Consider the following 23,774-nt stretch of genomic DNA (forward strand, 5'->3'; position numbering starts at 1 on the left):
AGAGGTGGGATTGGGCTTTGTTTTTTGAATGCCCGAAAGGAAAGTCAAATTTTGGTCCAGTGAACTCTGGCTGCATAAATGACTGTATCATGGGCCTTTGGACAAGAGGTTGGATGTGCCTGGAAAGGAGAAGGTTTGCTTGGATGCTGGCGACTACCCTTGAGTTGCAGCGTCCCCGAGGAGTGGACACTCTCCTCAGCTGGCAGTCCTTACAAGGACATTGAACTTACGCCCCAGCTGGGCACAGCTCCTACCTGCTCATGCAGACTGAGAACAGGTCTTGGGCCACCAGGTGCCTCTGCATCATGTTGTCAAACATGGGCACTGACTACACAGAGGCAAGAGAGGGACAGGCCAGCCCCAGGATCCCGTCAGACTCAGAGTAGGTGAAGATGTCACCAGGTTCCTGGGTGCTCAGGCCCACAGTCTGGTGGGGGTCCACAATGTTGGAGACCTGCAGGACAATCATGTGGAGGCCCTGAACTTTCTGCCCAGAGGCCTGGGTGCCTCAAGGGGGAAGAAATGGAAGGAGGGGGAAGATACTGAAGAGGGTTCTGGACCTCCAGCCCTCACCTGGGCTCCCACCCCCAGCCACACTTGGCCTCATCCTCCCACAAGCCCTGCAACCACTACTGGAATCAGCCTCAGAAGCAGACCTGGGTCCTAAACTTAAATCCTGCCCGGGTGGGACATGGGCCACCCCTGCCAGGGCAAAAAGAAATCTGGACAGAGAGGTGCGGCATAAGCTAGGTGTGGGCCCCAAGTCCCGGCCCAAGTGGCCCCTGCCACATGTGCCTCCCTGCCAGCTCTCCCTACTGTCAGAGCAGAGGCTGGGGGCGGCCAGCAAAAATGACCTAGATAAGGAAATGAGAGCACAGAATAGAAAAAAGTCTGATTGTTTACTGGCTAGAGTGACAGCTGAGGGAAAGACAAACTCCAGGAAAGAACAGGCACCAGGGGTGCTCCTGCCCGGGTCCTGGGTGGGAGGAAGAGCAAGCCGGTGGCCGCGTCCTGGACAGCTGCAGAATAGCACCTGCCCTCTCCATACCTGCTGAGTCAGACTAAGACAGAGCTTCCCAGGGCCAGGAAGGCAGGTGCAAGGGTGCGAGGTTGGGATGGTGGTTGGGGGAAGGGGGAGGCAGTTCATGCACCCTGGGGGATGTTGTGTGAGGAAGGCGCCTGAGCTCAGACCCTCCTGGTGGTGGCCTTCAGAGCTGGCAGGCAGGAGCACTGCCTTTGCTGGGTCGGCCAGCCTCTTGTGGTGGTGACTGAGAGCAGGGAGACTGCCTCTACCACAGGCTCCGAGATTTCTTGAAGAGGAACAGCCGTGGTGAGGCAGGGGCAGAGGGACGCTTTCCACTTCGTTAGTGGAAAAGCTAGCGGAGCCACTCACATCCAGGTAGTTGGTCAGAGACTCGCTGGCCACCACCCCAGAGTTGGAGTGCTTCCAGCTGACCACATAATGGTGATTCCTCAGGAAGTCTTCCAGGAGCCCGTGCTCCTTCAGGGTCCTCCTCAGCGACTTCCCTTTGTGCAGAGGAACCCTAAGGAGATGGGGAAGAATTCATAAGGAGGGTGTGCATCTCCCGCAGGCTGCCCAGCCTCCTGGAAGTGGGCTCCATAAACCACTCCCTACACTCTGTTCCCAGCCAGCTTTCTGATCAATGGCCCACTGACCCCAGGCCAATGGCTTTCAAACATTTTTTTAATCATAACTCAAAGTAAGAAATGTACTTTACATCAGCTCAAAAATCACTGCCTATCCTTACTAACTGCAGTGCACTCTCATGTTTTCTATGGCTTTCTCTTTTTCTAATGCTGGTGGAGACCCATTAGAGGTATTTTGCAACTCACTAATGAGTTTCGAAACCCATGGTTTGAAAGGCACTAAGCACATTATCACTCATTCAGTCACCAAATTCTTGCTGTGCCAGACACTGCACAGGGCATGGGGCACACAATATTGGAAAGGACACCATCTCTGCCCACCGGGAGCGCACTGTCTGCAGTTAAAAACGATGTCTCCCACATGCTGGCAAATGCTAAGACAATGATCCTGCCCTCTGCCAATCCCCTTTCTCCACTCTCTGGATAGCTTTTACCCTAAGATGAGTGGAAAATTCTCAGTGTTCTCAGCACAGAGCCTGGTCTCACAGGGGCCTCCTGAGGGAGCTTGAGTTTTAGATGATGGAGGCAGATCAACAGTGGAGAGATCAAGAGAGGAAATGCAGAAGCTGGTTCTAGACCTGGTGCTGCCCTATCTGTGTCAACTTGGGTGGCTCCCCAAAGCCCTCTGAGCTTTAGCTCCCTTAGGTTAACTCCTTCCTTTCCAGCCGTTCTCCTGGCCCTGCCTTTGATTAGCCCTGTGGCTTAACCTCTCTGGTCCTTAGTTTCCTCTCCTGTAGATAGAAGTAGAACTTGGTGATTCCCATGGTCCCGTGTACTTCTAAGAATCACGTGGTCCTCCTCTGTGAGACTGCTGAGACGTGCTTTGAGAGCCATATACAATGGCAGCTGTTCACATCCCAAGTGCTGGGGCAGATAGCGACCCTGGGACCTGGAGGAACTGTATTTTCAGGACCGCCACAAAGATTCCTAGCCAGTTGAAGGCACCCTGACCCCTTTTCAGGGATCCAGATTTCTCAGGGCGGGATCAGGGCTTCTCTGTGCTCAGGATTTGACCAGACTCAAACCTGAGCACCTGCAGATTAATGTGTGATGTCATGGAAAGAGTGCAAGTCCACCAGAGGCTGAGTCCTAGCTCCTCCATTACTAGTCATGCAGCCTCAGACAGCTCAGGGACCCTCCTTAGAAACTCTTTCTAAACAACTGTGTCTCATCTGTAAAATGCAAATGATAATATCTACTTAATCTGTGAGGATTCATGGCTTAGTGGAGTGCCTGGCACCTAGGAGCAAACGGCTCAATCAATGTCAGTTATTATTTTGGGAGGAGAACCTGGGATCTTCACCCACAAAGGACATAGTATAATAGAGAACTTTATTTTGTTTAAGAAATACATATATAGCTCTCACAGTGTGCACTGTTTGAAGCCTTTTTTAAATATTAACTCTCCTCACAACATCCCTATGAGATGGACACTACTATTATTCAAATTTTATGAACAGAGGAGGAAACTGAGACACAGAGAGTTAAGTTAGTGATGCAGCTGGGGATCAAACCCCAGGCAGTTTCACTCCAGAGCCATGCCCTATTCCCCCAGTTGCCCATCTGGCTCCCTATTCTTTTCACCACACTGTGAAGTCCTGGAGTAAACAGAAGCAAAGTTCCCAGCATGCAAAGGCAAGACTGACAGGGAGCTGTTATCCTGGGAACTTGCAGCACTTCTCCCAAGACTCCCTGGGGGACCAATGGCTGGAAGACCAAGGACAGACCTCCCAGAGAGGACGATGAGATGCCCTTGCCCTCCCCTGGGCTCTGATGTTCACCCGGTGATGGCATTGACCTCAGAGAGAGCAAAGACTGCAAGGAGCACCACGAGGCACCTCCTCCTGGACCGCAGGCTAGCCACTGCTCCAGCCAGAGCCCACTCCACAGCCTTTATAGAGGGAGCCAGGTGTCCTGTGGCTGGAAGCCCAGACTTCAGAGATAGCTCCTGACTGTAGGTCACTCCACAAATACAGTGAGAGAGCACTCAGGATACCTAAGACCCATGCTGATAAGGACCACTCACACTGAGTCAGGCCATCTGTGGCTCTTATCAGCATGGGTCTTAGGTATTCTGAGTGTTATCTCAGAATATCTGTATTCCAGGGACTTCAAAGTTGAAAGATACACATGCCTGGTCTTCGGGCTGAGAAATGTCAACACAGGCCTCTCTGACCTGCTCCCCACTTGCAGACGGGACTTCTCGAGCCAACACAGGGGAGGCGCTGCCAGAAATGTGTTCCATGTTCCACCTTATGCTCTGTAAGAGGCCTGTTCCCCGCAGATCCCACTCCAGCCTTATCTGCTCTCCCCCCGCGATCTGACTCCACCGGAAGCTGGTAGCCTGCCCTATCCATGAATCTGCCCCCAGCCCAGTTTTGCAGTGGCAGGGGGACTCGGTCTTCCCCCAAACTGGCATCTGTGGCAGAGAGGAATTGTTCATTCTGTCATCCCCGTGAGTGGAGCTTGGGGTTTAGAGCACAGAGCAGCTGTGGCCTCCACTCCTACAGAGCACAGTCTAAGAGAGAAGGCAGGCCCGAGGCACATGCACCCCTAGGGACATAGGCCCTGCTCCACAGCGGAAGGGTACTGAGGAGGGGAGGGGTAAATCGATGTCAGATCACACTGGCATTGGAAGAACGGGGCAGGGCTGAACCAGGAAGGCAGACAAGTGTCCCCGCATAGAAGAAGGGAAATATGGCAGTGATAGGGTAAGGAACAGCTTAGGTCAAGACTCAGCCTCTGAGTCCCATTAGAGTGTGCAGACAGAGCCCCTCAGAAGCACATGTGCAGGGGTATGTTGAGTAGAGACCCCTGGAGTCTAGGCCAGAGATTCTCTGAGGCTTGTAGCCAGAGAGAGAGTCAGGATAAGAAGGAAAACAAAGGCTGTGGCCATGAAGCTGATGGAGAAGATCATGTTCCAAGGACCAGGGCAGGCTAACGCTGGCAAATCAGGACTGTGTAAGGGTTAGGTGGTGGGCAAAATAGGAAGGCAAGGGCTTTAGGTCCATGGGAGAGTGGGAGAGCACAATGCCAGCCACCCGATGCCTGGCAGGACAGATGTCCACGTGGAGAGGGAGGCCTGGTGGGGACGTACGAAAGGGCAGGCAGGAGCAGCCAAAGAGGCTGGCATGTGGGAAGGGACGGGCTCTGGAGTTGCATACATTTGATTTGCAAGGGCCTCAGGAGGGAGATTTAGTAGGCCAGTCAACAGAACTGATGTTTCATAGCAGAATTAGGAATGCAGCGAGACCTAATCCCCGCCATGGCAATGCCTCCCACCCTGCCACATCCCTTCACAAAACTGATGGCCAGGTCCCCAGAAGGCCAGGACACTGCCACTCCCCATGCCCTGGGAAGTGGCCACAAACACATCCAGCTGTCTTGTGGCACCCACCCTCCCCAGATGCCAGAAGCAGAGATCAAAGTCAACGCTAAATAGCACAGCTTGCTTCCCGATTTCTTCCCTGAGGAGACCGCCCTGCCAAACCAGGTCCTGCATGCCCCACAGTGATGGCCCTGCCTCTGAGCAGTGCTTCCTGCCACACCAGAACCAAGTGTGATGCATAGTAGGTGCTCAAGGAATGTTTCGTTAAGCAAATGAATGAGTGCATGGCCTTGCCACTGCTTTTGAGAAGCAGCCGGAGAAGTAGCAGGTGACATCCTTATGATGTCCTGCAGACAAGGAGATGGTGGCTCAGAGAGGTCAAAGGGTTGGCCTGTAATGAAGACAGAGCTTGGAACTGTCCTGAGACTCCTAGTCTAACACACTGCACACAACACCACAGGCTCAATGTGTTTACAATATCAGGTGTGAAAGCAGCTCTGCTTCAAGCTCACTCCTCCCCACCTCTGGGCACCCCTCAGGATAGTAATATCCATGTGCAATGGGCCCTGTCTGCAGCATCTAGGGCTAGGGTTCTCTGGGATTAGCAAGATCAAGAGGAAGAAGGGCTGCACCACTCTGCCTCATGTCACCAGTGACCCAGCCTGAACCCAGCAACAAAGTCTCCTGAATACAGACCCTGGACATCAGGGTCAGCCAACTCTTCCACTGGAAGGTGACTCTCAAAGCCAAGAATCAAAGATCCCTTAGCACTGGTTGCTGTGTGTTTGTTCACAAGATTGGAATCCGTCTAACAGCATTCAGTTGCACACTATTAGCAACCCTGACCCAGAGAGCACAAAGCATTAGGAGAGCTTATCCCAGCAGGCCAAGAACTGCAAAAACTTTTAGGGTGCAGGGAAGGTCATGTGATAGAATTAAGAAGAGTCAAAGAGACCCAAGTTTATATTCCAGCTCCACTTTTTATTAGCTGGGTGACTTGGAAACTTAGTTAAGCATTCTAAACTTGTTTGCTCATCTGTGAAATGGAGATTTTTAAAGGAGTAAATGCATAGTGTCTGACACTAAGTAAATATACCCTAAATATGATAGATTTTTAGTGGGCTGAATAATATTCTGAGAGTCTTACTTATGTAGAAAGTCTGTTTTCTGCTTTCTCTTTATCTCATGAAAGGAAAAGCCTGCTCTGCCTTTCTTTGCCTCACAAAAGGTGTGCGCAGAGCAGAAAGCAGAAGTCACCTGCAGGGTTTTCAGGGCACTGTTGCCTGAAACCTAAGCCCATGTGAGAACCCAAGGCTCCTTGGAGGATGCAGAAAGAAGCAAGAGAGACAGGCAGGTCTTGGGTGGCAGGGCCTTGAGCCCTGCTCCATGGTGGTAGCCCAGGGAAGTGGAAAGCCCAGAGAAGAGCGGCTGTGTGGCCTGTCTGGAGGAGTATGACTAAGGCAGCTTCCAGAAGATTGGGTTGGCCCAGACAGGGCACGGAAACAACGGGGGCTGGGGCAGGGACAACAAAGACCTGGCATGCTGGAGAGTCAACTGGATCAAAGCACAACAATGGGGCATTGACAAAAATGACCAAGATTTATTTTCCCCTCAACCCTGGGGAGGAAGGCAGGGATAGGCAGGAGGGTCAGTGGGGGAGGAAGGGAGGGATGCACCACCAGCCTGACTCAGCAACAAATTCTCCTGGACGATGGCCCTGGATGCCAGACTCAGCCACCCCTTTCTGTGCTCTTGGAAGATGGGGGCACACTGCAGAAATTCGATTGATTTACAAAAGACAAAAAGACCTGCTGCTCTGTACACACCTGAGATTTGGACTAGCGCCGTGAGCTTGTAAATCTCACATTTTGAGGCCGGGCGCGGTGGCTCAAGCCTGTAATCCCAGCACTTTGGGAGGCTGAGACGGGCGGATCACGAGGTCAGGAGATCGAGACCATCCTGGCTAACACGGTGAAACCCCGTCTCTATTAAAAAAACAAAAAACTAGCCGGGCGAGGTGGCGGGCGCCTGTAGTCCCAGCTACTCGGGAGGCTGAGGCAGGAGAATGGTGTAAACCCTGGAGGCGGAGCTTGCAGTGAGCTGAGATCCGGCCACTGCACTCCAGCCTGGGCAATGGGCAAAAGGGGGGGGCCCCATCTAAAAAAAAAAAAAAAAAAAAAAAAATCTCACATTTTACAGATGAGGAAATAGGACCGGAGATTGAGGTGAGTCATTCAGAGTCACACAACTGTAGTCATTTGTGAGTCATATTTATAGAAAGCCAAACACATGCCAGCACTTGATACTCTTATCTTTGATCCTTACATGACCCTCTCAGTATCTCTGCCTCGAGCCTTTGGAAGAGGAAAATGAGACACGGAGAAGTAACTTGCTCAAGGTCACACCACTTGGTAGTTGACCAAGGACTTGAGCCCAGGATGGTCACACATGCACTCCCAGGGTCTGTACTCCCTGCCACCTGGCCCCCTGCAGCACATGGCATCATCCCGTTGGACTTCCTCCTCAAGCGCTTTTCACAGTGGGGTCACGCATTAGATCCTTCCATCTCCCATCCAATTGTGGGATCCCTAGTCTCTGTGTCCATAGCAAATGCATAGAAGATGCTCAAGAAATTGACTTGAATTGGCTTTATTGGTGCTCATGTTTGAGTGGAGATCAGCAGTGGAGATCAAGGGGTTACAGGTAGCCAGCCAGGTGTGCGTACGGCAGGAGAAGACTCTCCACACACACGTCAGGAGTGTTTGCTGACCATCAGGCTGTTGTTAACTGTCTCTCTAAAGTAATAATTGGTCACAGCCAGCACCAGCAACAGGCAGTCTCCTAGTTGATTGAAAACACTTGGAACTGGTGATCAGCAGCTTCCCAATAAGCTCTCAGGTGTCGGGAGAAATATGCAAGATCCCGGAAGTATGCCAACGTATAAAACCCCAAGTCACGAGGTCAAGCCACGCACTTGGTCTCAAGTCGCCTGTTTGGCCCTCTTCCAAGAGTACTTTCCTGCCTTTCCTTACTGCACTAAAGCTTTTTAGTAAACTTTCTCTCCTGCTCTAAAACTTACCTTGGTCTCTCCTTCTGCTCTTTTGCCCCTCAGTTGAATTCTTTTTTCTGGGGAGGCAAGAATTGAGGTTGCTGCAGACCTGTACAGATAACTACCACAGCTAACAAAACGGGGTGTCCCTGGGCACTGATTTGTTATAGCCACTTTGTGGGTCAGTCCCCAGGCTCAAGGAATCTAGACCAAGGGGAGTCATCCCCCTCCAGCACCAGGTAACCAGTGATGAAATCTTATCATGGCTTTTCTAAAAACTTGTTAGAATTTTTAGAATTCTGCAATTAGCAAAAGATGGTTGAATCATGTCCACACTTGAAAAGCCTCAGAGCCTGAAGGAGACTAAGGGGCCCTGGGGCATTTACTGTAGGACAAATAGAGAGCAATGGCTCAAGTGGAAGAGACCCCAGGAGGTGGAGACCTAACAAGCATCGCCCTGCACATTTGTAGAAATCCCCACCCTTCTTCCTCCCCGTGAAATGGCCCCTGTGCATGGTGTAATGGCCTGTCCATGTGCTGAGGTCAGCAGAACATTTGGGTGAGAATAACTCCCAGCCTCCATACCTGCACAGTTATTTGTTCTGCATTAAGTGGCCTGAGCCCTGGAAACCTCTGCTCAATGCATCATGGAATTGCCAAGTCCTCTTGGGAGAAAGAATGGGGCGTGGACCCCACCCTGCTCATGGAAGAGCATATTATTAGTTCTGAGAAATAGCAATAGTGAAACCCATTCCTGGTTCCTGAATGGGAAGGGAGAGGGGGATAGAAGGAAGGAGAAAAGGCAATTACCACAACTACCACGCAGGCCTCTGGGCAGGGAGGGCAGCACCCAGCAGAGAGAAGCCCATAGGTTGGTCAACCAGCACCTCATCAGGCCACTCCCATCTCAGGAGCTTTTACCAGCAGAGACCTGCAAACCAAGCTCCTGACCACCAGGAGTGTGGCCCCATCCACTTTCCCAGCCTCATCTCTGCAGCTTCCCAGACAGTAACAGGCACAAACACTCATCATGCCTCAATCATGACATGCATGACCCTGTCTCCACACTCTGCTCAGTGCTTCATTGAGATTGGAACACCCTCCCCACCTCCTCTCCATCTTGGAGAAACTTACCTAATACTTTTTTATTCGTTTCAATGTGACATGCAACTTCTCCCCTCACTGTGCTTTTACCTATGCTATACCTCTGCTCTAATGCCCTTCTCTCTATTTTCTGCCTACCCATCTTCTTCAAGATTATGCTCAAAAGATATGTCCTATGGGCTGGGCAGGGGCTCAGTGGCTCACGCCTGGAATCCCAACAATTTGAGAGACTGAGGCAGGAGGATCATTTGAGCCCAGGAGTTCAAGAGCAGCCTGGGAAACATAATGAGACCCCATCTCTCTTGTAAATAAATAAAGAAATAATTTTAGAAAATGGTATGTCCTGTGTGAAGCCTTTTCTTATATCTCCTATGAGATCAATTAGGAACAAGTTTGGCTGCAAGTAATTGAAAAATCTGACTACGGTGGTTTAAATAGCAGTTTATTTTTCTCACAAAACAAAAAGTCCAGAAAAATATGGAATTGGAATTGGTTCAATGGACACCACTACAATTCATTTGGCCTTTTCCTTATGGCTGTAAATGGCTATTACAGCACCAAACATCACATGCCATCTCAAAGCAAGAAGAAGGGGAAGTGGGAAGACACAGTACCAGCAGACTGCTCATGCCTGATGAACTTCATTTTATAGCTCCCAGCTACAAGGTAGGCTGGAAAACTGAGGATTGCACTTTTTTGTCTGTATAGTGGAAGCAGACAATCAGGTGCTGTTGAGCCCACCCACATTGTCTGCAATAACCACCCACTCCACCACCAGCACAGTTTGCTCCTCGGTCTGGGATGTTCTCAGAGTGCTTATCTCACTGCTGAGTGATGGCTTACACATCAGCCTCCCTCTGGACTAAGAACTCAAGGGTATGAATTTTGTCTGAATTATCTCTGTAACTCTAAACACCTAGAACAATGCCTAACCTACAATAGGCACTCAGTAAATGTTAAATTCATCCTCCCATTCACTCAACAGCTACATACAGAGGTAAGCAAATGAGGCCATGGGACTTCCTTCCCAAAAGAGGTCTCCAGCAGCCGAAATCAGGGAGTAAGTGCCCAGGTGACCCACGTATGAACAGTCAGTGGCCTGTGGCCCGCCACAGCTATAACTCCTCCTCTCTGCCAATGAGGTCACCTGGCCCTTGTGCCAAGTACTAAGCATGTAGAGGTGAGTAAGTTCCTCTCCCTGCCCCGAGGGAGCTTGTAGTCCAGTGGAACACACAGACGCGTAGGCAACTAAGTATAATTCAATGCATGAGTCCTTTTCTTGGCTTATGGACCGGTGCCACTGGGGAAGGGAGAGTAGAGCACTCGCCTTTATGAGGAAGGGCAGGGAACTTCATCCAGGGATGAGCTGGTATATTGACCATGTTCTCTGATTTTCCATATTCTTGATGCCCTGGCATCTGGGGCCTTGATCCTTGACAGACTGCCCCTCACAGGACTAGCTAATTCCTAGGGATGGCAAATGACTCCCTTGTGAGCGTGTCTTTGATATACAAACCAACCCACCCAGAGCCCACACCCCCAACCCTCTCCTTTATCAAACTCTCAAAGAGCAAGCCAATTTTCTCCCTGCCCTAAACCACCCCAGGGTCAAATACCACTCCTCTAGCCCAGAGTCCGCCGAAATTACTCAAACTATACAGTTCTAAGCTTATTCAGAAGACCTACCCTGCGTCACCCATTCCTTCACGTAACAATGCAATAAAGGCCGTATGTCACACTTTCCTTTCCCTTGACCATCCCAGACAACTCCCCCACGACCTCCACCTCCTGACTGACCCCAGTGCTTCCCCATGTGGCCCTACATGCCTCCTATGTCTAGGGGTCTGTACGTATAAACTTCTTCCTTCGTGACAATCATGTCCATGTCTGCATGTCCTACCATACCTAATTAAAACAAACCCCAGGTATAAATTTCAGAACAGCTGGCTAGAAGGAATATAATGGGGCTGGTCCTGGGGAGCAGCTAGCACATCCCTGGGCAGGTCTAGCCAGGAAACCCGGCTGACAGGTGCTGCACTGATCAAGGTAACACTGAGATGCTGACTTAGATACAGAGCGAGAGACGAGATGATTCCTGGGAGATCCTCCTGTCCCTAGTCTGGATCCTCTTTGATGCTCCCAACTTGAGAACTAGACATTAGCTTCATGATGCTCCTGTCACCAACATTTCAAGATAATTTGGGAAGTGGTGAGGAGAGATTCAGCTGCCCCCTTAGCAAGGCATCAAGCTTGATCACATAATAGTGAATGCTGGCGAGCACTGCTGCTGACCAGGCAGCATCCTAAGCCCTTTATATGTATAAAATCACTTCTTCCCAGTCACAGATCACCACAATCCTGTAATTGAGGTACTATCTGTCTCATTTTAAGGGAAGTGAAGCACAGATCCGTTCAATAACCTGCCCAAGATCACACAGTCAATAAGGGGCAGGCCCGGGATTCAGACTTAGGTAGCATGACTCTAGAATGAGTGCCCTGAATGGCGACAACACGAAGTCAGGGCTGACTCTTGCAGCTTTGTCACTGCAGTGCCCAGCAGGCACCGCGGAGATGGGGGCAGATGTCTGGAAGCAGAGGAGGTGATGAGTGGAAAGCAGGAGATGAAGGCTACTTTCCTCCTGGGCAGCCACTGGCAGGACCAGGCTTTGCTCTCTCACCCAGGGTGCGGTGCAGAGTCTCCACTGGACTCCACCACAGAGAGGAAGACCGAGGCTACCCAGCCTCCTGGCTGCTGGTCGTGGCCCTAGCCCACTCTTGCCTGTGTGTCAAGAGAGAATCCAAAGCAATGTTCCTTTTGCTCTAAAGGGCATGATTAGAACAATTGACAAAATAGTCTAGATCAGATGATAGTATTGTTCTGATGTTAATTTCCTGACTTCTGTATTTGTACCAATTTTCATGTTAATATTTACAAGAAAATATCCTTGATTTGGGGGGAATACTGAAGTAAAGCATATTATGTCAGGCCGGGCACAGTGGCTCATGCCTATAATCCCAGCACTTTGGGAGGCTGAGGTAGGTGGATCACTTGAGGTCAGCAGTTCAAGGCCAGCCTGGCAAACATGGTGAAACCCCATCTCTACCAAAAATACAAAATTAGCCAGGCGGGGAGGCGGCTGCCTGTAATCCCAGCCACTTGGGACGCTGAGGCAGGAGAATTGATTGAACCAGGAGGCAGAGGTTACAGTGAGCCGAGACTGTGCCATTGCACTCCAGCCTGGACAACAAGAGTAAAACTAAGTCTCAAAAAAAAAAACAAAAAGAGTATTATGTCTGCAACTTGCTTCCTAAAAGATCCAGGGGAAGAAAAACATACATATATCTTCTATATAACTTATATAGATGTGTGTTTTCTTTATACATATATAAAAAAAGATAATTATATATTTTATATATGATACTTAAGTTTTATTTTATACATAAAATATATAAATATATCATATATTATAACATGTATTTTAATATCTAGAGACAGTGAGAGAGGGAAAAGGAGGGGGGAAGGGGAGAGGGAGGAATAGCGGACAGAAAAATAATGCAAATGTGGTGAGGTGTCAACATTACCGATATTTGGGTTAAGGTATGTAGGGACTCTTTCTGCAAGTTTGAAATTATGTCTAAATAAAAAGATTTTAAAGATTGAGATAATCCAAAGACCTCTCCAAAATCATATTTATAAATTTGACACATGCCACCCAGCATGTCCAGAGGGAAGAAGGTGGAACCTAGACAGGGACAGAGCTGGTTACTCACAGCCCAGGGCCCGGCTCTGGAAACAGGCATGTGAATTTGGATTCACTGGGGGCTGCAGGGAAGCGGGGTTAGCAGACAGGTCCTAAATCCCATTTCGGAGTATTTTTCAGGTAGGAAAGTAAAAAGAAGAGAAAAGCAGAGTGGGAGGGAGGAGGATGGGGTGAGAAGTTTCTGTGGTAGGAAGCAGGTCCCTTCCAGCTCTGTCCCTACCACCACGTTACACCTAGGCACGGTGACTGGACAGGGCAGTCCTAAAATGGGATGACGAAGAGGGACATGCCGAACACGAGCCCTCTGCAGGACAATGAGGCATGAGCACTGCGTCACACATCTTGAGATCATGAATGATTTGTTTTGTAAACCCAGTTTGTGCTGGCACAGTGGCTCATATCTGTAATCCTATCACTTCCGGAGGCAGAAGCAGGTGGATCACTTGAGCCCAGGAGTTCGAGACCAGCCTTAGCAACATAGTGAGACCCTGTCTGTAGAAAAAATACAAAAATTAGCCAGGGGTAGTGATGCGTGCCTGTAATCCCAGCTACTCAGGAGGCTGAGGCTGAGGGAGGATTGCTTGAGCCAGGGAGGTAGAGGCTGCAATGAGCCAAGATGGCACCACTGCACTCCAGCCTGGGCAATAGAGCAAGACCCTGTCTCAAAAATAAAGAAAGAAAGTTGTAAGGAATCGCTTAGTAGTTGGGAAGGAAAACTTGTTCAAAATCTAACGTTTAAGATCTTCATAATATTAGATTTGGTGAGGTCTTCTTAATATGACACCAAAAGCACAAAAAACAAAGGGGAAAATAGACAAATTGTACTACATCAAAATTAAAAAATTGTGCATGAAATGACACACATCAACAAAATGAAAAGGCTACCTGTGGAATGGGGGAAAATGTTTGCAGATCATATATCTGATAGGGGCTAATATCCAGAATATGTAAAGAACTTCTACAATTCAACAATGACAACAACAACAAAAAACAAATAACCTGATTTTTTTCTTTTTTTTTTTTTCTTTTTCTTTGAGAGGGAGTCTTGCTCTGTTGCCCAGGCTGGAGCACAGTGGTGTCTACTTGGCTCACTGCAACCTCTGCCTCCCAGGTTCAAGTGATTCTCCTGCCTCAGCCTCCCGAGTAGCTGGGATTACAGGTGCCCACCACCACACTTGGCTAATTTTTGTATTTTTAGTAGAGACGGGGTTTCACCATCTTGGCCAAGATGGTCTTGAACTCCTGACCTCTTGATCCACCCACCTTGGCCTCCCAAAGTGCCGGGATTACAGGCATGAGCCACTGTGCCTGGCCATGACTTGATTTTTAAACGGGCCAATGACTTGAATAGAAGTGATTTCTTCAAAGAAGAGATACAAATGGCCAAGAAACATGAAAATTTGCTCAACATCGCTAATTATTAGGGAAATACAAATCAAGACCACAATGAGATATCACATCACACACATTAGGATGGCGGCTATCAAAGGAAGGAAGGAGGGGAGGAAGGAAGGGAAAGGAGGGAGGGAAGGAAGGAAAAGAAGGAGCGAGGGAAGGAAAAAGGGAAGAAAGGAAAGGAGAGAAAACAACAAGTGTCAGCAAATACGCAGAGAAACTGGAAACCTTGTATATTGCAGGTATGCATGTGAAACGGTGCAGCCATTATGGAAAACGGTACGGCAATTCCTCAAAAAATTAAAAGTAGAACACTGTATGATTCAACAATCCCACTTGTGGGATTCTTCAGTTCACTCAGATGAATTGAAAGCCGGGTCCCAAAAAGATATTTGTACACCCATGTTTGTAGCAGCATTATTCACAATAGCCAAAAAGTAGGATCAAGTGTCCCTCCACAGAGGAATGGATAAACAAAATGTGGCATGTGTGTGTATGTCTGTGTGTGTGTATGTCTGTGTGTGTGTATGTGTGTGTGTATGTGTGTGTATGTGTGTATACATATATATATATATGAATATTATTCAGTCTTAAAAAGAAAGGACATTCTAACACGTGCTACAAAATTGATGAACCTTGAAGATGCTATGTTAAGTGAAATAAGCCAGTCACAGAAAGACAAATACTGTATGATTCCGCTTATATGACGCACACAGAGGAGTCAAATTCAGAGACAGAAAGTAGGGTGGCTTCCAGGAGCTGGGAGCAGGGAGAGAATGGGGATTTATTGTTTAATGGGTTCAGAGTTTCAGTCTGGGAAGATGAAAACGTTCTGGAAATGGATGGTGGTGATGTTTGCCCAAGAACATGAATTTACTCAATGCTCCTGAACTAAACGCTTAAAAATGGTTAAAATGGTAACTTCTATGTCATGTATGCAACACAGTAAAAAATAGGTTTACTTGTAAATAACAATAAATACACTCTTGTGAACCAAATATCATAAACTATAATCTAATGAATGGAAGGAATACGCACCTTTTGAAAACTCAGAATACTAAGAGGGACAACTTCAGGTTTTATGTTCTCTCTTTGAACATCTGCAAAACTCGCTCCTCCCTGGCATGGGTTCTGGGGGCCTGGTCACTGTGAAAAGGGGAGGGACAGGGTCTGAGTCATGGGGTTTTCAGGACTAGAGGTGACCTTGGCAATGTCTCTTACACAGCGCTGGGTCCCTGAGTGCCCACTGTGTGCTCAGCGCCCCTGCTCTGCCCTTGTGGCGGTTATCCCTCCCTCCCAGCCTCAGCGTCCTCATCTGGAAACGTCTTCTACCTTGTAGGATTTTTGTGATGATCAACGAGGCCATGCAAGGTGCCTGGCAACAGCAGGCACTCAATGAATGCAAGCTCTTATTATTCTCCTCTCATCTAATCATCAACAAGAGCATGCAGGGTAGTTGCTATTACCTATATTTTGCAAATGAGAAAAATGAAGCTTAAAGAAGTTAAGTTGTTACTCAGCTCCAAGATCAGAACACAGTGTTGCCAGGATTTCAATCCAGGACCAGTTCGACTCCAAAACCCATGATCTTTCTACGCCAGCCTGCTCAGGCCTCATTTCACAGATGAGAAACATGAGGCCCAGTGACACTGGCAAGAGTGAAAGCCTGGATGACCACAGGGGCTAGGCAAGTAATGGAGAAGGGTATATTAGCCAATGTTAAAAAAAAAAAATCACCTGACAGAGATTCTACCAAATTATATCCGTTTTTACTAAACTAAGGAGTGGGCATGTAACATTATATGGGCCTACATAATACTAGAGATTGTGCTTCAAATTCTAAATTTAGAAATAAATGTAGAAAAATAATTTTAGGAGAAACCAGATCAAAAAAGAAAAAAAAATGCAATTCAATTCTCTTTCAAATTGTTCCATTTTACAGGTCTCCCTGTGTTGTCCAGGCTGGTCTCGAACTCCTGGCCTCAAGCAATCCTCCACCTCAGCCTCCCAAAGTGCTGGGATAACAGGCGTGAGCCATGAGGCCCAGTGTCCTTCCAATTTTTTTTTTTTTTTTTTTTCAGAGAGACTCGCTCTGTCGCCAGGCTGGAGCGCAGTGGTGTGATCTCGGCTCACTGCAACCTCTGCCTCCCAGGTTCAAGTGATTCTCCTGCCTCACCCTCCTGAGTAGTTGTGATTACAGGCACACACCACCAGGCTCGGCTGATTTTTATTGGTATTGATTTTATTGGTATTTTTAGTAGAGATGGGGTTTCACCATGTCGGCCAGGATGGTCTCGATCTCTTGACCTTGTGATCCGATCACCTTGGCCTCCCAAAGTGCTGGGATTACAGACGTGAGCCACCTTGCCTGGCCCCAATTTATTTTTTAAGTATAATGCAGGCCGAGACCTGCAGACCAACTTGTCTGCAGGTCAGATGCTAACCCTAGCCACCAGATGGCCACTCTGAGGAAGGTATAGTGGAGGCCAAGATCAATGGTGGGTTCAGGAACATTTGAAAAGAGAGATAATATCACAAGTTGGTGCCACTGTGGGAACCCACGCTAGGGATGCCAGGACTTGCCATTTTCCAAGAGATATAGGAAATGTGAATGTGGAGAGAAATATACCAGCTTTGAAATAAGACCAACCATTTCTTTTTGCCCTGTGCAGACAAAATAGCAGAGGTCTGTAGGGCAAGCCTCTCCTCCCACCCGGTGACAGTCTACAGGATGAGCCACTTCACATACTGGCAAAGCCCAGACTAAAGAAAAATCTGCAGATTCCCAGGCCATGATGGAACCAACCAGTGGCTTCTCCAGCCTGGACCAGTCCAGAGTGAGAGCAGGAGGTCTCCAGGGGAAAGGATGGAAGGAGGAAGGAGACTGCGGATGACGCCCAACCCCGACAGTCCCAGCGGAAGGAGACAGGTGTACAGACACAGGGGCATCAAACTCTCACTCTGACTTCAGGATTCAATTATTTTCTTCCGTCAGATTTTTGCCCAAAGCTATATCCAAAGATTTTCAGTAATCCCACGTAAGTGGAAGGACTGCACAACATCTAGCCACATTAATTAAAGAGGATTTTTTTCCTTTGAGACGAATGTGTGTTAAAAATATCAAATATTAATCACTGGCAACATTAATTTATAATAACGCTTGTCTCCCTCTCAACTTCTAAGTTGACATCTGGCATGACTGCTTTGAAACTAACACCCGCTCCATTGCAGGAATTATAAATAGCCTGAGTTAAAATCTTCACCTTGAACTGAACAGACTGACTCCACAGGGTGGTTTACAGAATGAAGAGGGCTGCAGCATGCAGTAAAATCCTGGGTGGGTCTACTGGGGGTAGCAGTCAAAGCATTATTTTAAGGCAGCAATCCTGAGGCGGGGAAGGGTCAGGGAGAGGGGTATGAGCACGGAGGGCCCTGCCCTGCTTCCTCCTCGTGGGGCAGGGTGCCCAGGTACAGGGCTGCAGGAGGCCACCCTCACTCCCACCTGGCCCATTTCATGAGCCATCAGAGGAGGGGGTGGGCACAGGCTGTTCTATTCCACCCTGATTAAGTGCACAATCCAGTTTCTACACTTGCCTTTTGAGGACTGGTTGGCACAGATGCTGTCTTTTATTGAATAGAGGGCAGAGCCCACTTTATATAAAGAGAAGAAAAAATTCATCTATCAGCCTACAAAGCACATTCATTCTATAAGCCTATCTAGTAGTGATATTCACAGTTACTGTGCTTCCTCTCTGTGCCAGCCTGGGGCTTGCTCCTTGTATTTAGTCCTCACAACAACCTCACAAGATAAGCTCTAACGGGAACCTATTTTACCAATGAGGAAATTGAGTTAGAGGAGCAAATTTCCCCAGGTCCTGCAGCTAGGCGGTGGCGGGTGGAGCAGTATTCAAACCAAGAAGAGTGAGTGAATGGGGCCTTTTTGCTTCACCCTTTTCCAACATTTCTCAAGCTACTAAAACTCTAGCTTGCCAGACTTCCTATCCAGAAATCCAGATCCAGTGGCTCTGGGCTGGGGCACAGGATTCTGGGTACTTGACAAGCACCCCAGGTGAGTTTAACCCTAGGGGAGTTTGGGGGAGCACTGCCGAGGATGCCCTCGTGACAGCCTATGGGCAGTCAGGGGTTACTGTTGCCATTTACCGGATGTGGAAACAGACCCTGACTCAGGATGCTGAGGTGAGACTTTTGGTCCCAGGACCACCAAGCGGACCTCTGACCACCAGCCTGAAGGTCAGAGAGAGGACAGAGCAGGAAGAGAGGGCGCCTTGTAGAGTGGGAAACAGTGGGGATAGAGTCTGAGAAATAGGGTGAGAGACGTTGGGGGCAGTATATGGTCCTGCTTCTGATTGTACCCAACTCCTCAAGGACTCAGGGGACCTCTGGGGCAACCCAGAAAAGCCACTTGTGCCCCACATGCTTTGCAGTCAGGCCCCAGGGGACACTGGGGCGCCAACTTGTCCAACCAAGACTGCAACAGGGAGCTAAGGCAAGAACCCTCTCTTTCATCTTTCCCCGGCTGGGGCCAAACTCCCCCAGGTGCTTAGTTCCCCTGAGACCCCTCACAGGCTCCTTCCTCTGACCCTACCTCCCTGGGCCTGCACCAGGGCCCCTTCTTGCAGGCTAATGAGACCAGGCATGGCCAGCCTGACAGTGCAGGCTCTCAGATGTCTCACTGTCCTCCCCTCACGATGAGAGTAAGCTGAAGGCTGCCTCTGCCCATGGGGCTGCTGCTACTAAGATACCACCCCCAGAAGCTCCTGGAGTGGGGCAGCTCCCAGGAGAGGGTCCTGGGCCCCACCTTCTGCTGCCCTGATTCTCTGACACCCCCTGGAGACCCTGAGCATCCCATCTGGCAGCTCACGTCCTTGTTTCATCCCTTCCCAGCTGGGCCCCAGATGGGTCCAGGCAGGTTGTATGTAGAACACATGTTGCCTCCTGGTCTGGGCCTCAGAGCAGCCAGCTCAGCCTCCTCACCTGCAAGGCTTTCCAGAGTCCAGGTGGGGGCCCAGCTGTTTGCCTTCAAGTGCGCGGAAATGACTGCCTTTCAAAGGACCTCCTCTCTCTCCTGAGCAATGACTCCTCTCTTTGTATTCTTTTTCCCCCTTTGCATTTTGATGACTCAGGTTTTCACAGGCACAATAGTTCCCCCTTGGAAACCTAATTCTCAATGGGCACAGACCCAGGTGCGCACACACACCCTTCTTCCTCCCTCTCCCGGGCTTGCTAGTCCTTGCTTTAGCAACAAGACTACCCTCTATCTTAAAAAGTCAGGAAACAACAGGTGCTGGAGAGGATGTGGAGAAATAGGAACACTTTTACACTGTTGGTGGGATTGTAAACTAGTTCAACCATTATGGAAAACAGTATGGCGAATCCTCAAGGATCTAGATCTAGATGTACCATATGACCCAGCCATCCCACTACTGGGTATATACCCAAAGGATTATAAATCATGCTGCTATAAAGACACATGCACACGTATGTTTATTGCGGCACTATTCACAATAGCAAAGACTTGGAATCAACCCAAATGTCCATCTGTGACAGACTGGATTAAGAAAATGTGGCACATATACACCATGGAATATTATGCAGCCATAAAAAAGGATGAGTTTGCGTCCTTTGTAGGGACATGGATGCAGCTGGAAACCATCATTCTTAGCAAACTATCACAAGAACAGAAAACCAAACACCGCATGTTCTCACTCATAGGTGGGAACTGAACAATAACATCACTTGGACGCGGGAAGGGAAACATCACACATCGGGGCCTATCATGGGGGGGGGGGAGGGGGGAGGGATTGCATTGGGAGTTATACCTGATATAAATGACGAATTGATGGGTGCTGACGAGTTGATGGGTGCAGCACACCAACATGGCACAAGTATACATATGTAACAAACCTGCACGTTATGCACATGTACCCTAGAACTTAAAGTATAATTAAAAAAAAAAAAAAAAAGACTACCCTCTATCTTAGCTGGAACTTCTCCTAATGGAAACTAGCCTCTCTGCCACTTGGAAAGAAAAGTTGAATTTTCATTATTTGTTTAACTGATTTCCTTCAAAGTTTGAGTTGATGGGTTAGGGCAGTGTTTCTCTGGGAGTGGGAGGTACAAGGAGCACCGGCATCAGAGTCCGAGCTGTAGAAGGGCTCATTACAGGCCGGGCGCGGTGGCTCATGCCTGTAATCTCAGCACTTTGGGAGGCCGAGACGGGCGGATCACGAGGTCAGGAGATCGAGACCATCCTGGCTAACACAGTGAAACCCCGTCTCTACTAAAAAATACAAAAATCTAGCTGGGCGAGGTGGCGGGCGCCTGTGGTCCCAGCTACTCGGGAGGCTGAGGCAGGAGAATGGCATAAACCCCGGGAGGCGGAGCTTGCAGTGAGCTGAGATCCAGCCACTGCACTCCAGCTTGGGCGACAGAGCGAGACTCCATCTCAAAAAAAAAAAAAGAAGGGCTCATTACAGGCCCCACAGAAGCAGAGTCCTGCCAGCAACATCTTCCTTCGGTACTTGGGAACTGGTGGTCTAGGGGGTGAGCAACATTCCCCAGCACTGCCTCCTCCTAGAAGGGAGTTGCAGCAACAGTGAGGCCTGTCTCAGGGAACACACATGGTTTGGGAGGTTTGATTTGGACTCAATCTGAGAGGAGCCAGGACAGACTTCAAAGCCCACTCTCCTTATGCCTTTTCTACAAAAAAAATAAATAAATAAAATGAATAGCACAGTATTAAGATCATAGTCCATATTGAGCAAACATTTCATTTTACTGTGAGTGATTCATATGTTTAAGCGAGGTATTAAGAAGTACTTAGATAAGATCTGCGTATCTGTGTTCCCAAATGGAGCTGTTATTGAGCTCTGCCTACATAAACCTGTGCTTCTAAACTTCAAGATAATAACAGAACATGATCTGAACAAACTGATTTCTTCCTACCGTGTTCAGCTTCTAGGGAATCGAAGCGCATCCGAGAAAAGATTGTTCGTTCCTTCCTGGACATTTTATTAGTTTACCTCACTGAAGAGATCCCTCCAAGTAATGCTAGTTTAGTGTGCTGGTTACAACATGTAGGTGCTATTTTTATTATTGCCATTGTACAGACGGGGAAACTGAGGTACTGAGAGGTTTAGTAACTTTGGGTCCAAAGTCCCTAGTAAGTCCAAACTAGGGTTCAAACTCAGGCAGTCCATGCAGTGAACCCCTGTGCTAACCCCCCGTCCAGAAACATAAACAAGGTAGTTTTCCCACTAATTTGATGAGAAATGCCAATCGAGCAAAATGTAGAATAACAAGAACATGTCAAGCTGCCGTTTGACATATTTGTTTACTTAATCTTTGGGGTTTAGTTTTGAGGCAGAATTTCACAGGCTCCTCTATGACTCGCCTCTGTCAGAAACGTGCCCACGTCTTCTTACTCACCAGTGTTTCTCTCTGTTGAGATCCAGTTAATCCTCCTCATTAATCTTCAGCTCCCAAATAAAGGTCCCTCTGTCCTCACGAGACCCAGAATATTTTCCTGCCCTGTATCAGGCCAGTCCCCGCAGGAGCTCCGAATCCATTAAAGAACCACACTCGTGTTTTTCTTCCAAGTTGCACAGAAACAAGTATGTCCATGACCGATGGGCAGCAGAGACTATCGAGGAGACAGGAAAGGATCTTCTGGACAAAAGGACCGTAAATCATATCCTTCCTGTGACCTGGACCAGGTGGTCTTCCCAAGACCCAAGCACTGCTCCTCAGGTGAGCGGAGAACTGGGACAGGACAGAGCAGAGTGGCAGGGACCTAGGGTGTGGCTGCAGACTGTGGCTGTGTGCAGACCCCGGCAGAGCCCTTTGTCATAAATATGGGATGGAAAACCTCAGCAGGGAAGCTGACTCTCATTCACCTCAAGTTGTTCACCCCAGTGATTCTGTGGCTTTGGGCTTCTGAGTCTAGCCATGGCCCAAACAGGGTTGGAGCAAGAGATGGCATCCCATCTTTCAACGTTATTGCTTGTCAGAGTCAGCTGTCCAGGGTGTAGTTCTAAAGGGGACACAAAACATCCCTGCAGTCAACAGAAGACTCAGAGCCAGTTAAGGCCTGTGCCAGCTAACTCAGCCACTACATAGGGACCTCTCTGTTCCCACCAGGGTGGGCAGTGCCCTCCAGTGGAAAACAGAAATTCCTTACATTCATCTTAAGATGCAGTCCCAGGAAACTGAAACCCAGACTGCACAGTGCACAGTATAGTGCGTTTGTTCTGCTCTTAGGGGGTTTCTTTAATCATCTAAATTGAAAACAGTCTAGTATGCCATTGGTGTAGAAGATGTTTGGGGTAGAAAACCACATATAACAAATGCCTTATTTGGTACATTAGCAAAGAAATACACAGTTTGGGTCAATATCAAATCGTTCTCTTCAGCCTACAAAACAAATATTAAATGAAGGAACATCAAGTCACAGTCCAGCCCAGAACGCCCAGCCTCCTCACTCCTGATGTGCCCTGGGGCTTGAGGATCTCCTGGGTCCCTGGAAGCACCAAAACTCAGAAACTGTGAGCCCCGGCCCCTTCCTGACCTCATCTTTTCAATTCTACAAAACTGAAGTTGTAGAGTTATTTTTTTTTTTCTTCTTTACTTTTTGGATTTTAGTATTTTTTGACAGCTTTATGGTGATATAATTTACACACCAGACCATTCACCCATTTAAAATATACATTTCAAATAATTTTTAGGATACTCACAGAGTGGTGCAACCATGCCCACTAACTAATTTTGAACATTCTTGTGGCTCCAAAAAGAGTATTAACAGTCACTCCCCATTTTCCTATCTGCAGCCCACCCCCAGCCCTGGGCAACAACTAATCTACTTTCTTTCTCTACAGAGTTACCTATTCAGGACATTTCCCATACATAGAATTATACAAGATGTGGCCTTCTGTGACTGGCTTCTTTCACCCAGCATGATGTTTTCAAGGTTCCTCCATGTTATGGTGTATATCAATACTTCATTCTTTTTCATGGCTGCATAATACTCCATTGTGTGGATGTAGTGTGTTTTATTCATTCACTTGTCATTCAATGGAGAAAACCTGTTTGTTTAACAATGGCTCTTTTTGTTTTCCTTTCCAGCTCCCAATCAGAACAGGTGTCCCCGAAGATACTCAGACAGAGAATGTGCCCCCAGGCCCCTTTTGTGCTTCCTTCTCTCTCTGGTAGAATCTGATGTTTTGACAATCCAGACAAATCCTCAAGGTTGACTCGGGCTGGACTCACAGGTCAAGGCCAACTAATGGGCCAGGCACAGTGGCTCACATCTGTAATCCCAGTGCTTTGGGAGGCCAAGGCAGGAGGATTGCTTGAGCCCCGGAGTTGGAGACCAGCCTGGGCAGTATATGGATCACATTTTCAAGTAGCAATTTCTGGAACTCAGTGACTGTCACTGTCAAGGGTATGAAGA

General features: G+C 48.4%; 1 protein-coding gene and 1 long non-coding RNA gene across 2 annotated transcripts in view; both read right to left on the reverse strand.

The window, feature by feature from the left end:
* LOC105516092 (chymosin-like) overlaps positions 1 to 3,913 on the reverse strand; it is a 7,849-nt gene extending 3,936 nt beyond the window's left edge. The window contains 4 exon segments of the mRNA XM_011948155.1: positions 255 to 454; positions 1,394 to 1,544; positions 3,450 to 3,559; positions 3,845 to 3,913. Of these exon segments, the coding sequence (XP_011803545.1) occupies positions 255 to 454; positions 1,394 to 1,544; positions 3,450 to 3,559; positions 3,845 to 3,913 (530 nt within the window).
* A 5,657-nt stretch (positions 3,914 to 9,570) lies between these two features.
* Positions 9,571 to 10,616, reverse strand: LOC105516042. The gene is made up of 2 exons (XR_001002429.1): positions 10,477 to 10,616; positions 9,571 to 9,849 (listed from the first exon to the last, which is right to left on the reverse strand). It is a non-coding gene; the product is annotated as an uncharacterized LOC105516042 (long non-coding RNA).
* Positions 10,617 to 23,774: the final 13,158 nt, after the last annotated feature.

This window comes from Colobus angolensis, unplaced genomic scaffold, assembly GCF_000951035.1.
Source record: "Colobus angolensis palliatus isolate OR3802 unplaced genomic scaffold, Cang.pa_1.0 Scaffold273, whole genome shotgun sequence".
Classification (NCBI taxonomy): Eukaryota; Metazoa; Chordata; class Mammalia; order Primates; family Cercopithecidae; genus Colobus; species Colobus angolensis.